At 40.7% G+C, this 13,930-nt stretch overlaps 1 protein-coding gene across 1 annotated transcript in view; it reads left to right on the top strand.

Annotated features, from left to right (window-relative positions):
- BGAL10 (beta-galactosidase 10) overlaps positions 1 to 13,930 on the top strand; it is a 40,827-nt gene that overhangs the window by 1,938 nt on the left and 24,959 nt on the right. Inside the window, exons 6-7 of the mRNA XM_059575955.2 lie at positions 10,873 to 11,016; positions 11,813 to 11,901. Coding sequence (XP_059431938.2) covers positions 10,873 to 11,016; positions 11,813 to 11,901 — 233 coding nt within the window. The remainder of the gene's footprint in view (positions 1 to 10,872; positions 11,017 to 11,812; positions 11,902 to 13,930) is intronic.

Genomic DNA, 13,930 nt, shown 5'->3' with positions numbered 1-13,930 from the left:
CAATATTTAGTTGCAATATGGAAAGTTAAGGGCCTTGTGGCTCTTGAGCCTTAGTTATTCAAAAAATTTAGGCTATAGTAAATGCAGGATATTGTTGTACAAACCCAACAAGTGCTATTCTACTTGCAGCACATGAGGATGATACTTGATTCAAAAGTATTAATGGTATTATTAGTAGGCACACTACTTCCCATGAACCCCAGTTATCAATTTCAGCTTCTTAGTTATTGTCTGGAGTTATCAATTTCAGCTTCTTAGTTGTTGCAGGATCTTAAGCAGTTTTGCTTTGGAGGATACTTCTTTTATCTTTTTTCCTTTTCTCTAGTATCTTATTTATGTCTTGACCATATGCTTTCTAATGATGTAAAACTAAACCATGCAACTTATATTCAAAGTCATTCATGTAAATAATTTGACAATGAGACCCCACTTCCTATTTCTTTTCTGTTTTCTTCCTCTCTTGTCTTTTCCTTTACATAAACAATGGTTACCCTATTTATTCCTCATCCAAAAAAAGGTACCCTATTTGTCCTGTTCACCTTCCTCTTACAAGTACATAATTGCACTTCTTTTTTTGACTTAATAAGAGATTGATGGGCCATTAGCAGATTAATTTGGTAGCTAAATGTTGAAAATGGTGTGGCTATTCCCACGTAATTCCTTGACTTGAAACTGAAAATATATGCAGAATTAATTTTTAATTCTGCATATATATTAAAAATTAGACACCTAGAAGGGGGTTGAATAGGTGTACACCAACAATATGCAGAATTAAAAGTTAATAATCATGCAGTCATTCACCAAATATATATAAGTGTAGTAAATTAATGAGACGCAGATATTTGGTTACGAAATGGAAACCTTTTGAAAAACTCTTCAAAAGTAAAACCACTCTGGGGCAACCAAACCCATAAAATCACTTCACTATATAAAAACAAGAAATTACACAATGTCAATACTTACAAAACCTTTGCAATTGACAATCCTGTGTACTAGACAAGTGACCCACTTGTCTGCTACCGCAATAGTTCTTTCAGAACCTCTGGAACGTTTCTTCTATGTAATCTCCTTTATCGGAACTTCGATAGGCTTCATACGTTGTTCATGATTTGTGGATGAAGGTACAACCTGAACTCTAAGAGAGAAAACTCTTAACGTTCTAAATCTCAAAAGCTCTCTTAGCACACTTGATTCTCATGTAGAATCTATATATATTTCGTGCTTAGACGTTTCCAATATATAGACTACAATAGTCCCTATTCTAATAAAATACGAACTTTGAAAATAAAACTGCAGAACTTATGGCGTCCGGACGAGGTCCTTTCTCATTCGGATGCACTAGGTTAATAACGACTAAATCAGATTTTTTTTGGCGTGGCGAGTCCGGACCATTTGCAGATGAGCGTCTCTATGAATTTGGAATTTATGTCTCTTTCGGACATGCTTTAGACGCCATTGCAGACGAGCCTATTTTGTCACTGAATTTGACAATTCAAAAACTAGCAGAAACCTATGTAACACTGATACAGAACATGGGCACTAGTTGATATGGCGGTTTGTCAATTCTTGGAAAATCTAGATACAATAGGGAAAGGATATGTAATTAATTAATATATAATTAAATATATGTAAATAGATATTATGATAATGTTTGGTCTCAACCTAGAGTTCTGCTTGAGGACTTGTAGGGGTAGGGGAACAGTGATCCTTGATTGACATTCATAGCATTCTCTAACTTTGAAGTACTCTAACTTTGATAAACACAAAGTTAGCCATTTTACATTAACACCCCCCTGGCGTTTCCTTAAGGAAAAAAAAATTCAATTCTTAGCTTGAATCATATCCCTACAGGACCCAGATGGTATCCCATCCTAGCATATCCATGACATATTCTAGCTACTTTTGTTACAAAAATTAATTTGTTGATTGAGTTCCTATAGCAAAATGTTTGGATAGTCAAATCAAATATGGTGAAAAACCAGGGGTTCCTTGTAAGCTAGATATTGAAAAGGCATATGATTCTTTGACTATTTGAACTTGATGTCTCTTTTTGTTCCTGCTTCGAATGGAAGTGACCATCATGACCTGATGATTGAACCATATGTCTGTATTAATGAATGTATGGGGAAGCCAGGCATACTCATCTCGACTAGATTGTCAACTGGGAGTTCTTATTGTATATGCTGAGCAAGTACGGTTTTGGGGAAAAATTGTGTTCTTGGATAGCGCATTGCATCTCTTCAGTAGCTCCGTGTGTTGAGACAAAGAGACCTCTCTCCTCTTCTGTTTGTTGTTGTCATGAAGGTTTTAAGTAAAATGCTTATTGCTACTGTTGATAGGGGTCTCCTCTATGGGAACTAGGCTCTCTAAGTGGTAAATATTACACACCTATTGTTCGTGGATGATATTTTGGTATTTTGTGGGGCCAACCCTAATCATCTTCGCTATCTGCGTATTTTATTCTTATGTTTTGAAGCTGTCTCAGGTTTGAAGGTTAATTGGCTAGTCAGTTTTGGTTCTTGTGGGTAATGTGGATAGGTTGACTAGAATTTTAGGTTTTGGGGTTTTCTCTTTGCCTTTTTAAGTATCTTGGTCTTCTGCTTGGGTGCCTATTTCAGGGCCAAGTCTATTTGAGATGGTGTTGTTGAAAAGATTGAGCGTTGATTGGCTAGGTGGAAAATGATGTATGATATAAACCTTGGGTATAATTCACCCTTAAAAATCGGCTTGCAAGAGAAGGGTATCCAAAATTTTATAAACACATAGTCAGAATTAGACTTAACCCATGTGGGACACTAGGATCGTAACATACCACCACGCTTCGCAGCTGATGTCCACGGCGGCTCACTCTATCGACATTGACCCTATGGTAGCCATTTCGCTTTTGGCGGCTTCACTCATCTATCAATATTCAATGACTTAATACTATGCCCATACATATCACCAAGACATTTTCATCCAGCCTATAGGTTGCCTCCTTCATGACTCAACCACAAAGCTGCAACTCATTCGATCCCATTTTCAACGTGGTGGTTAGCTCCGATACCAAATGATATGAACTTTGGGTAGAACTCACTCTTGAGAATCGGCTTGCAAGAGAAGGGTGCCCAAGAGCTTATATACACATGGTCAAGATTAGACTTAACCCATGTGGGACACTAGGATCGTAACAATGTATCTGTATATGGGTGGTATAGGTTTTCCCTTATAAAGAGCACTCTCTCTAACTTACCTACCTACTTGTCTCTTTTCCCCTTTCCTGTTGGTGTGGCACGTTACATAGAGAAGCTCCATTGAGATTTCTTATGGGGTGGGATAGGTGAAGAATTCAAATGTCACTGAGTTAGTTAGTCCAAGGTTTGCTCTCCTATTTCTGAGGGAGGTTTGGGAATTCAGAACTTGAGGATGTTCAATTGGGCACTTTTAGGGAAGTGGTTGTGGCGCTATGTGTATGAGAGAGAGGCATGGTAGAAAGTTGTTGTGAAATCTAAATTTGGTAGTGCTTTAGGCTGGTGGTGTTCTATTGATCCCCCTGGGCTGCATAGGGTGGGGTTATGGAAGAATATAAGGAGGGGGTGGAGGTTTTTTTATAGCTATACCATACTAGATTTTAGCTGGAATATGGGTCTAAGATCAAATTCTGGGATGATGTGTGGTGCGGAGAGAGATGGCCCTTAAGGAAGCATTCCCGGATTTATATTGCTCGTGTGAAGGATGATTCTGTTATAGTTTATTTAGGAGATGGATGTCTTGGATTCCTTCTTCACTTTGTTGTATTCTCTCATTGAGTGAGATGGGAAGGAAAGCTTTGGTGGGCCCCTTCATACAAAGGGATGTTTGATGTTAGCTCCTTTTACATGGTCCTTGCTTGTAAAGGTGGATTTCCTTTCCCTTGAAAGAGTATTTGGCGGACCAAGGTTTCTTTGAGAGTAGCTTTTTTTGCTTGGTCATAGTTGTAGGAAAGATTCTTACCATGTACAATCTTAGAAAGTGAAATGTCATTGTGGTTGATAGGTGTTGCATGTGCAAAAGAAATGGGGAGTCCGTGGACCATCTTCTCAATTGTGGACGCTCTCGGAGTGCTGTCATGTGGAAGATGGTGCCATCTTGCCTTTTGTGGTGCCTATGGAGGGAAAAAAATTATAGAAATTTCAAGGACCGAGAGAGGACATTGGAGGAGCTCAAGTCCTTTTATTCTCTTTTTACTTGGACATATGTGTTTTTAGCTCTCTTGGTGACTAGTTTTAACGAGTTCTCTTTTTTCTACTCTTAGTTATGTGTTTCTCTTGTGTACTTCTGTATACTTGGGTTGCGCATTGCGCTTTTAATGATATTTCAATTACTTATATATATTAATATATGCATATAAAAAAGATATAAGTGGCTGCTTCTATCAGTTGGTGTTTGACAATCATGATTTGAAAGAACTGTTATCATGAAGTTCGATTGAAAGGAAAATATCTAAGAGCTTACTGAACCATGTGTGATTTCATAATCTAATTTGATGGGCTAGAAATTTGATTCAGGGAAGTTGTTGCGGTTGTAGGAGCAGTTTTTTCTTATTCATTCATTTGTCATATCATGTGATTGGAATTGATTCACAATTTTGATGGTCTAATAAAATTAATCTTTTATTACTATATTCGTTATGCTATTATCCTAATATGATATGGATATATTCCTTACTTACAAGAAGGGTGTTAAATTTTGAAAGCAAACATTTATCTTGGTTTAGAAGTTGGATGCTCTGCAACTAGTTCGATGCTCTGCGACAGGGAGGCCCACGGAGCTTCTTTTTTGTCGATTGACTCTACTCCTCTTAGTCTCTCTGCTCAGTGTTCCCCAGAGGGGGGATCGTGTGTCCCTGCAATAGGGATTTTGGGTAAGAAGCCTGGCGAGCGGGTGTTTTCTGGGCCCGCTGTTGGTGGCTGTGAGGAGGTTGGGAGGGAAGTTTTAGTGGGAAGCAATCCAGCTGATCAATCTCTGGGTGGTTCTGTGTTGGCATTTCTGTGCAAGGAATCGGAGATAAGTGCGACATCGGTTGATAGTTGGGGTCCTACCACAGTAGAGGTTTCTACTGCCCAGGAGTCTTTTGTTCCAAATTCTTTTCCTGAGGAGTCGTTGGAGGAGCAGGAGAGGGTCTTTATCACTAAGGCTTGCAAGGAAGTCGGACTATCTTGTGACAAAGAAGAAGGAAAGCTTGAGGAGACCATCGGGTTACTGATGGCTGACAACAAAGGCAATGAATTGGAAAGGGAAGAGGGTACCTCTACAGCCAAAAAAGGTAAGAGGGAGCTTTATCATTTGGAGTCTTCTGTCAATTTTTTGGAGTATTCTTCGAGGGACAGGAAAACGGGGAGGGCCAGGCGAGTTAAATCATGAAGCTCAAGATTCTTTTATGGAATGTGAGAGGCTTGAATGAGAAGGATAAGAGGCTGAGGGTTAGAAATTTGCTTAGAAGTTGGAAAGCGGATGTAGTTTGTTTCCAAGAGACTAAAATAGATTTTATTTCTTTTAACTTTGTGAGGAGTTTATGGGGCTGCCCGTATGTGGAGTGGTGCTATGTTCCTTCCATTGGGGCTTCGGGGGGCATTTTACTCATGTGGGATAAGAGGGCTGTTGAGAAGGTAGAGGTAGTGTTGGGGAATTATGTGGTGGCTTGCTCTTTCAAGAATGTTGAGGATGGTTTTCTGTGGGCGTTTGTGGGAGTGTATGGTCCTAACAGAGTATATTCTAGGCGTTTTCTTTGGGAGGAGCTGACAGGGGTTATGAGTTGCTGGGACGTGCCGTGGTGTATCGGTGGGGATTTCAATGTCACCCTCTACCCAAGCGAAAGGTCGAGGGGAACTCACTCACAGGCCGCAATGAGGGATTTTGGTGAGTTCATTTCGGAGCAGGGCCTCATGGACCTTCCCTTAGTTGGGGGGATCTCTACCTGGTCAAACAATAGCTCTTGGTCCAGGCTTGATCGATTTCTTGTCTCTCTGGATTGGGAAGCCCGTCATCCGGACTTGCGTCAAAAGAGGTTGCTTCGGGTTTGCTCCGATCATGCTCCTATCATTTTGGATTGCAATTCTTATCCGAGAGGTAAAAGGCCTTTTAAATTTGAAAATATGTGGCTCAAAGTGGAGGGGTTTGTGGACAAAGTGCGCAGCTGGTGGGACTCGTATCATTTTCAGGGCACGCCGAGCTTCATCCTTTCTAAAAAGTTGCAAGCGCTTAAGTGGGATATTAAAAGATGGAATGATCAAGATTTTGGCAACGTGGGGGTTTGCATCAAGGCTCATATGGAAGATCTTAAAGCTTTGGATAGGATGGAGGAAGAGAGAGGCTTATCTTCAGAAGAGATTGAGAGGAAAAGGGTGCTTGCTAGAGAGCTAGAATCTTCTCTTCTTCAAGAACAAATATGTTGGAGGCAAAAATCTAGGATCCGTTGGTTGAAAGAGGGCGACAAGTGTACGAAATTTTTCCATCGGATCACTAATGCCAACTGAAGACAGAATTATATTGAGTCTTTGAACATTTATGGCACTAGTACTTCAGATCAAGAGGCTATTAGTAATCATATCACTCAATTTTATGAGTCACTCTTCACAGAGACTCTTGGATGGAGACCGAGGTTGGATAATCTCCATTTCGATACGTTGGAGGAGGATGAGTCTTCTAGTTTGGAGGTTCCCTTCGAGGAAAGGGAGGTGTGGGAGGTGGTCAAAAAAATGGATAGGGACAAGGCTCCAGGCCCGGATGGTTTCTCTATGGCTTTCTTCCAGGATTGTTGGGAGGTGATCAAACTGGACATCATGGTTGTTTTTATGGAGTTCCATGACCGAGGTAAATTCGAAAAAAGCCTCAATGCTATGTTTATTGCTCTTAATCCGAAGTCGCATGGGGCTTTTGATCTGAAGGATTTTCGCTCTATCAACCTCGTGGGGGGGATCTATAAGATTATTGCGAAGGTTCTAGCCAATAGAATGAGGAGAGTCATGAATCGGGTGATTTCCAACCCGCAGAATGCTTTCGTTAGAGGAAGACATATTTTGGATTCAGTGCTCATAGCCAATGAATGCCTGGACAGCCGCATCAGATCTGGGAATCCCGGACTCTTGTGTAAGCTGGATATGGAGAAGGCTAATGATCACATGAACTGGAAGTTTTTAATCTATTTGCTAAGGAGGTGTGGTTTTGGTGAGAAATGGTGTACATGGATCGAGCATTGTATCTCGTCGGTGCGGTTTTCAGTGTTGATTAATGGCTCTTCCTCCAGTTTCTTTGAGAGTTCGCGTGGGGTGAGACAAGGTGATCCTCTTTCGTCTTTTTTGTTCATCATGGTCATGGAGGCTTTCAGCAGGATGATCAATGCTTCCATCAGTAGGGGTTTTATCAATGGCTTCTATGTGGGTGCTAGAGTGCCTGAGCGGGTAACTCTTTCTTACCTTCTCTTTGCTGATGATACGCTAGTTTTTTGTGGGGCTATTCCTGGCCAAGTTAGATTTATTAAAGCCCTCCTTATTGGCTTCGAGGCGGTCTCAAGGTTAAAAGTGAACTGAGCCAAATCTGTCTTGGTCCTTGTCGGAGGTTCGGTGGTGACAGGGGAGTTGGCTGGTATCCTGGGTTGTGGCACTAGTTCTTTGCCCTTGAGGTACCTGGGTCTTCCGCTAGGGGCTTCGTTCAAGCTTTTGGCTATTTGGGATGATTTGTTGGAGAAGATTGCTAGAAGGTTGGCCCCTTGGAAGCGCTCGTACCTGTCCAAGGGGGCGAGACTCACTCTCATCAAGAGCACCTTATCCAACCTCCTCACCTATTTCCTGTCTCTGTTCCCCATTCCTATTTCTGTGGCGAAGCACATTGAGAAAATTCAACGGGATTTTTTATGGGGGGGTCTCAATGACGAGCCTAAGTTCCACTTGGTCAGTTGGAAAGAGGTTTGTTCTCCGATAGCTGAGGGTGGTCTAGGGATTCGAAGTTTGCACTTTTTTAATCAAGCTCTTTTGGGGAAATGGTTATGGAGATTTGCTAATGAGGAAGAAGCTTGGTGGAGAAGTATTTTGGTGGCAAAGTATGGGGTGGATTGGGGTGTGTTATAGTTTGTATGAACGTTTTAGACACAAAAGGCGGAGGCTATTTTATTATTCAACTTATGTTAACCTAATACAAACATCCTATTATATAGGATTAGGGAAATACCATAAAGACTAAAATACCCCCAAAACCTTAATGACTCAAACCCTAACTCTTCTAACACTCCCCCTCAAGCTGGAGCATATACATCATATGAATCCAGTTTGGAAGATACAAGCAAACGAAAAACAACTAGAAAACATATTCTAACACTCCCCCTCAAGCTGGAACTGCTTGGACCACACAAGTTAATTAAATAAAACTTCAATGCCGGTCAAAAACTCGTTGGTAACTTGAACAACCATTTGATCGGTTCTCGCTGAAAAACACCAAGGCCGGTCGGATGCAACGATCACTTGATCGGTTCTCGCCGGAGAATCCAAGGCTGGTCGGATACATCGATCTTGGGATTGGTTCTCGCCGAAAAACACCAAGGCCGGTCGGATGCAACGATCACTTGATCGGTTCTCGCCGGAGAATCCAAGGCCGGTCGGATACATCAATCACAAACAACAAACAAACAACAAATTTTCATATGATTAACCAACAAGATTAGCCGGAAAACAGACACCGGAAAAATAAAAAACTTTGCCGGAGCTTCGCTAGACATACGCCGGAACTTTGTCGGGGCTTCAAAACTGGCCGGAAACACACAGAACAGGCTGGCAATACCTAAAAACCAGAAGAAAAACACTGAAAAACAGAACAGAAACAGTCACTGGAGGCTCGCCGGACCATTGCCGGAGTATCGCCGGAACTTGCCGGAGAAGACAGAACACTCCGGCCACTTCAAAAACAGCAACTACAGAATCAATAGAGGGCCACACAGTAACGTTTCAACACCAAAAGCATCAAATCGTCGGAATATTTTTTTTCCCCGATGGCCGCTGCAACTTTTCCGGCCACCACAGAACACTCCGGCCACTTCAGACAAGACAGAAAACCACCGCAGAACCATCCGGCCAGCATCATAGAACATAAAAAACAAACAAAAAAAAAATATATATATATATATATATATATATATATATATATATATATATATATTTTTTTTTTTTCTCACCAGAAGGAGTTCCGGTCACCATAAAACAAGAACAAAACAGCTCTATGGAACTCTTTGAAGGTACTGCCCGTGTGGGTTAGCCCACACGGGCAGTGCGGCCACCAAGTTGAAAACTAAACTACCCAAGAATCGAAACAAGCTTTGATACCATGTTATAGTTTGTATGAACGTTTTAGACACAAAAGGCGGAAGCTATTTTATTATTCAACTTATGTTAACCTAATACAAGCATCCTATTATATAGGATTAGGGAAATACCATAAAGACTAAAATACCCCCAAAACCTTAATGACTCAAACCCTAACTCTTCTAACAGGGTGGATGGCGTTCTAAAGTTCCTCGTGGAACACATGGGGTGGGGTTGTGGAAACATATTTGTAAGGGTTGGGGGTTGTTTCATAGCCACGTTAGATTTGATTCTGGATTGGGGGTGAAAGTCAGATTTTGGGAAGATACTTGGTGTGGCGATATGTCCCTCAAGGAAGCTTTTCCCGGTCTCTTCAACATTGCTAGCAATAGGGATGCTTCCATTGCGGATATTCGAGAGTGTTCTAATGGTATGGTTCACTGGAATGTTACATTTACCCATAGAATTCATGATTGGGAGGAGATGGTCTTAGCCTCCCTCTTCTCGCTCTTGTATTCGTCTTCAATTCGTGGGGAAGGGGAGGATCGGATGTGGTGGACCCCTTCAAGAAAAGGGAAGTTTGAGGTTCGCTCTTTTTATAGGATGCTTGTCTCAAAAGAGTCCAATCACTTTCCTTGGAAAAGCATTTGGCGCACAAAGGCTCCTACGAGAGTGGCCTTTTTTGCTTGGTTGGCCGCCCTTGGAAAATCTCTCACATTGGATAATGTTCGAAAGAGAGGCATTGTGGTGATTAATCGCTGCTGTATGTGTGAAACGGACGGGGAGTCTGTGGATCATCTATTTCTTCATTGTGAGGTTGTGCGCAAGTTGTGGGAGGTTATTTTCTCTCGCTTCAATTTGTGTTGGGTTATGCCTAGAAGTGTCAAGGATTTGTTTGCCAGTTGGTGGTCGGGTGGGAGACCTAGTAGTGCCGTGGTGTGGAAGATGGCTCCCCTTTGCCTGTTATGGTGCCTTTGGAAGGAGAGAAATGCGAGATGTTTCAAGGATTTGTCGAGGAATCTTGAGGACCTTGTTCATTTCTTTTTGTACACTCTCTTCACTTGGACTGCAGGCTGGCTTGCTCCTATAGTGATTAATTTTTCTGATTTCCTCTTTTTGTTCTCTTCTTCTCTCTCCCCAGCTTAGTCGCTCTCTTGTATACTCCTTGTGTACTTGGGTTGCGCCCCTCTGCGCTCTTTAATGCATTATTACTTATCAAAAAAAAGAAGTTGGAGGCATCTCTCAGAAATTTCCTTCTGGAAAAAGATTATTTTATTTCTATTTGATTTTGAAATTATTGTTTTTGTGATAGGGATTGAAAGCCAAAGTTAGATTTCATACTAAATGCTTCCTTTATCTGTAATTTTAAATTATTTGTTCTTAATTATACCTTTCAACTGCTTGTCAGCGCCTTTGACCCTTGGCCTTGGCCTGTCTGGTAAGTTTAGGTTATGATCCTATCAAAAAACTGCTTTGCAAGTCCTCTGCTTTGATGTGCTTCTCTGTTTATCTTTGTTACAAAAAAATGGAGATTGCGGTTAGCATTTTGTTCTTGTTTTTGCAGATAGAGAATGAATATGGATACTACGAGAGTGCGTATGGAGATGGAGGGAAGCGATATGCCATGTGGGCTGCTAGCATGGCTGTTTCTCAGAATATAGGCGTCCCTTGGATTATGTGCCAGCAATTTGATGCTCCTGATACTGTGGTAAGAATTTGTTTTCTAACCTGAAGCGTTGTTTATCTACATTTATTGAAAATATTAAATGGAATGCTGATCCTAATATCACAAACTATTTCTAAGCTGAACCTCTACCAGATTTGTCTTGCCTCTTCTCTTTCTCTTCTCCCCTCTTCGCTCTCCTTCTCTCCCCCTCTCCTTTCTATCTCTTCTCCCTAGCTTCTCTCTTTTCTCTCTTTCCTGGCTTCCTCTTCTCTGGACTTCTTCTTCCTTTCTCTCCCCTCTTTCTCGAAGCATTTTTCTTCTCTGTTTGCCCTAATTTCAGTGTATTGTTGTGATCAGTGTTTGTCCTGGTGTCCCCATCAACTCACTCTAAATACTACAGAATGTCAACAGTTTTGATTTGATGACTGCCCCCTCTTTTTTCTTCTTTTTCTCATTTAATAGACCTGTTCTCTAAAATCTTCTCTCTCTCTCTCTCTCTCTCTCTCTCTCTCCATGTGCTCAAGGCATTCATTTCATACACAGATGCAATATCCTCTGACTTGTGTGCGTCTTCTTGCCGACATGTTAGTTCATTCTTATTTGAGTTGGAAATTGTTATGGTACTTATACATGAATTCAAAAAGTTACAGGAACACTATATGCTTACAAATATTTGTCAAACATAGCGATTTTATTATTCTTGATGTAGTCAAGATTGGGCTTTCCTTTCACTTCTTTCATAAGGATCAGTTCTTATATTCTTTTGATTGATAATATTTGGATCAATGAGAATATTAATATTCAACTCAAAGCGTGGCCTTTCATATTTCCTTTGCAGATTGATACTTGTAACTCCTTCTACTGTGACCAATTCAAACCTCTTTCTCCCAACAAGCCCAAAATTTGGACTGAGAATTGGCCTGGCTGGTAATGTTATATTTCACCTTTTATCTCTGTATTTTCCACCTTTTTCTATGTTCGCATTTGAAAGTTTATTTCTCTTTTTTGATCTAATTATTTTCATTATTTACCTTTTATAGATGTACAATATAGTAATATCTAACACTTGATTTTTACGCAAGTTTGTGTCCAAACTGCTCCTTTGTGTCACTAATTACACATACAAGTCAAATAAATAAAGCAAGTTATTAATATAATAATGGAAACTACAACATAACGATGAAGCTATAAACTAACATATTTTGGATTCTTTAACTCCTCATTCTCTCAATCTTGGTTGATTCTCAATCTATTTTGTGTTAATATGAGAAAGAAGGGGGATATGGGTCAGTAAAACCCAATTTTATCTAGATGCCTAAGCAAGAGAGAGAGATATCATTAAAGTATTAAAAAGGGTTGTCTTCTGGTGAAAGGAGGTCTGACCTATCAATTCCACTATGGTGCTACAGTTGACAATGAACATGTGGTTAGAAGTAGTATTCAGGAAAAGGTCATCCTGAAAATTTGTTTTATGATGTGATTACTTAATAGCCTCACTGAACCTCCTGAGAAGCCTAGCCTGAAGATCTATAAGAGCCACTTATGTTTAGAAGTTTGTGTAGAAGTTACTGTCTTCAGATTGAGAAGAAAGATTGAATATTGGCATGTTGACCTAGTAAAGTGTTTAATGTCTCTGGCATGGTCTCTAAAGGAACCATCAATAACTCTTGGTTCTATGAGGCCTAGTATCAAGGTTATTTTCTGAACTAATGGTCCATTTGGTATGAAGGAAAAGGGGAGGGATGTGTTAGGTGTGACTTGCCACCCATCACACATGGGCCCCACTAGTTCTCTACTCCTTTTGGGTTTAGGAGACTTTTGTCCAAGTTTGTTTTAGAGTCCTTCTCCTATGTGTTATTGGACTCCTTGTTTGACTTATAGTAGAAATCCTAGACCAACATGTAAAAGGAGAGTTAAAGCTTCTATATAAGGAACAAAGCACAAGGTGAATTTGTGTGTGTGCCAAAAACGTGAAGCACCAAAGGGAGGAGAAAATAAAGAGAATTTGAGAGAAGAAGGTACAAGGGCAGCAAGGGTGTTTTCTTCTTGGTGGTTTTTGGGGAAGCCAAAAACAAGTGATTAGAAGAAAAAGGGTGCTGCAGAGTGAGAGAAGAAAATAGAGATCAGCCGCCATCTGTTCCAGCAAAAGAAGAGTTTGTACATCTGTCTTTTGTATTCTATTTTGGGAATAATCTCTCTTGTGTGATAGTGAGATTTGGGTGTATTGGGGCTTTGGGATCTGAGTGATTTTCTCTTTACTATTTTTGTACTCCATCTTTTGATAGTGGATTTTCTCCGGGTCGTCTTCGCCAGTGGATGTAGGCTTGTTAAGCCGAACCACTTAAATCTTTGTGTCGTGTGTGATTGCTTATCTTTGTTATTCCGCATTCTTCTTATTTTTCGCATCTCACGGGTCTTGGGAAATAGGATTAATTTCCTAACAACTGGTATCAAAGCTGTTGGTTCGAGTGGGAGCGATGGCAAGTGAAGAAGGAAAGATGGGAATCGAGAAGTTCGACGGCAAAGATTTTGGGTTTTGGAAGGTACAGATTGAAGATATTCTTTATGGGAAGGATCTTCATCAACCTCTTTTGGAAGAACAACCCGACGACATGGATGATAGCGAGTGGGCTCTGCTTGATCGTAAAGCCCTAGCAGTTATCAGGTTATCACTGTCAAAATCAGTTGCACACAACGTTGTAAAGGAGAAGACAGCAGCAGGTCTAATGGCGGCTTTGTCAAGCATGTATGAGAAGCCGTCGGCTAACAACAAGGTGCATCTGATGAAGAAATTGTTCAACCTAAAGATGGCGGAAGGAGCTTCGGTGGCACATCATCTCAATGAGTTCAACACCATCACAAATCAATTGTCCTCGGTGGAAATTAATTTTGATGATGAGGTTCGCGCGTTGATCGTCTTGGCATCTTTGCCAAATAGCTGGGAAGCAGTGAGGAT

The sequence above is a fragment of the Corylus avellana genome, chromosome 11 (assembly GCF_965113065.1).
Source record: "Corylus avellana chromosome 11, dhCorAvel1.hap1.2, whole genome shotgun sequence".
Lineage (NCBI taxonomy): Eukaryota > Viridiplantae > Streptophyta > Magnoliopsida > Fagales > Betulaceae > Corylus > Corylus avellana.
Note: the sequence above shows the minus strand (reverse complement) of the source record. Positions and strands in the feature narration are given on the sequence as shown.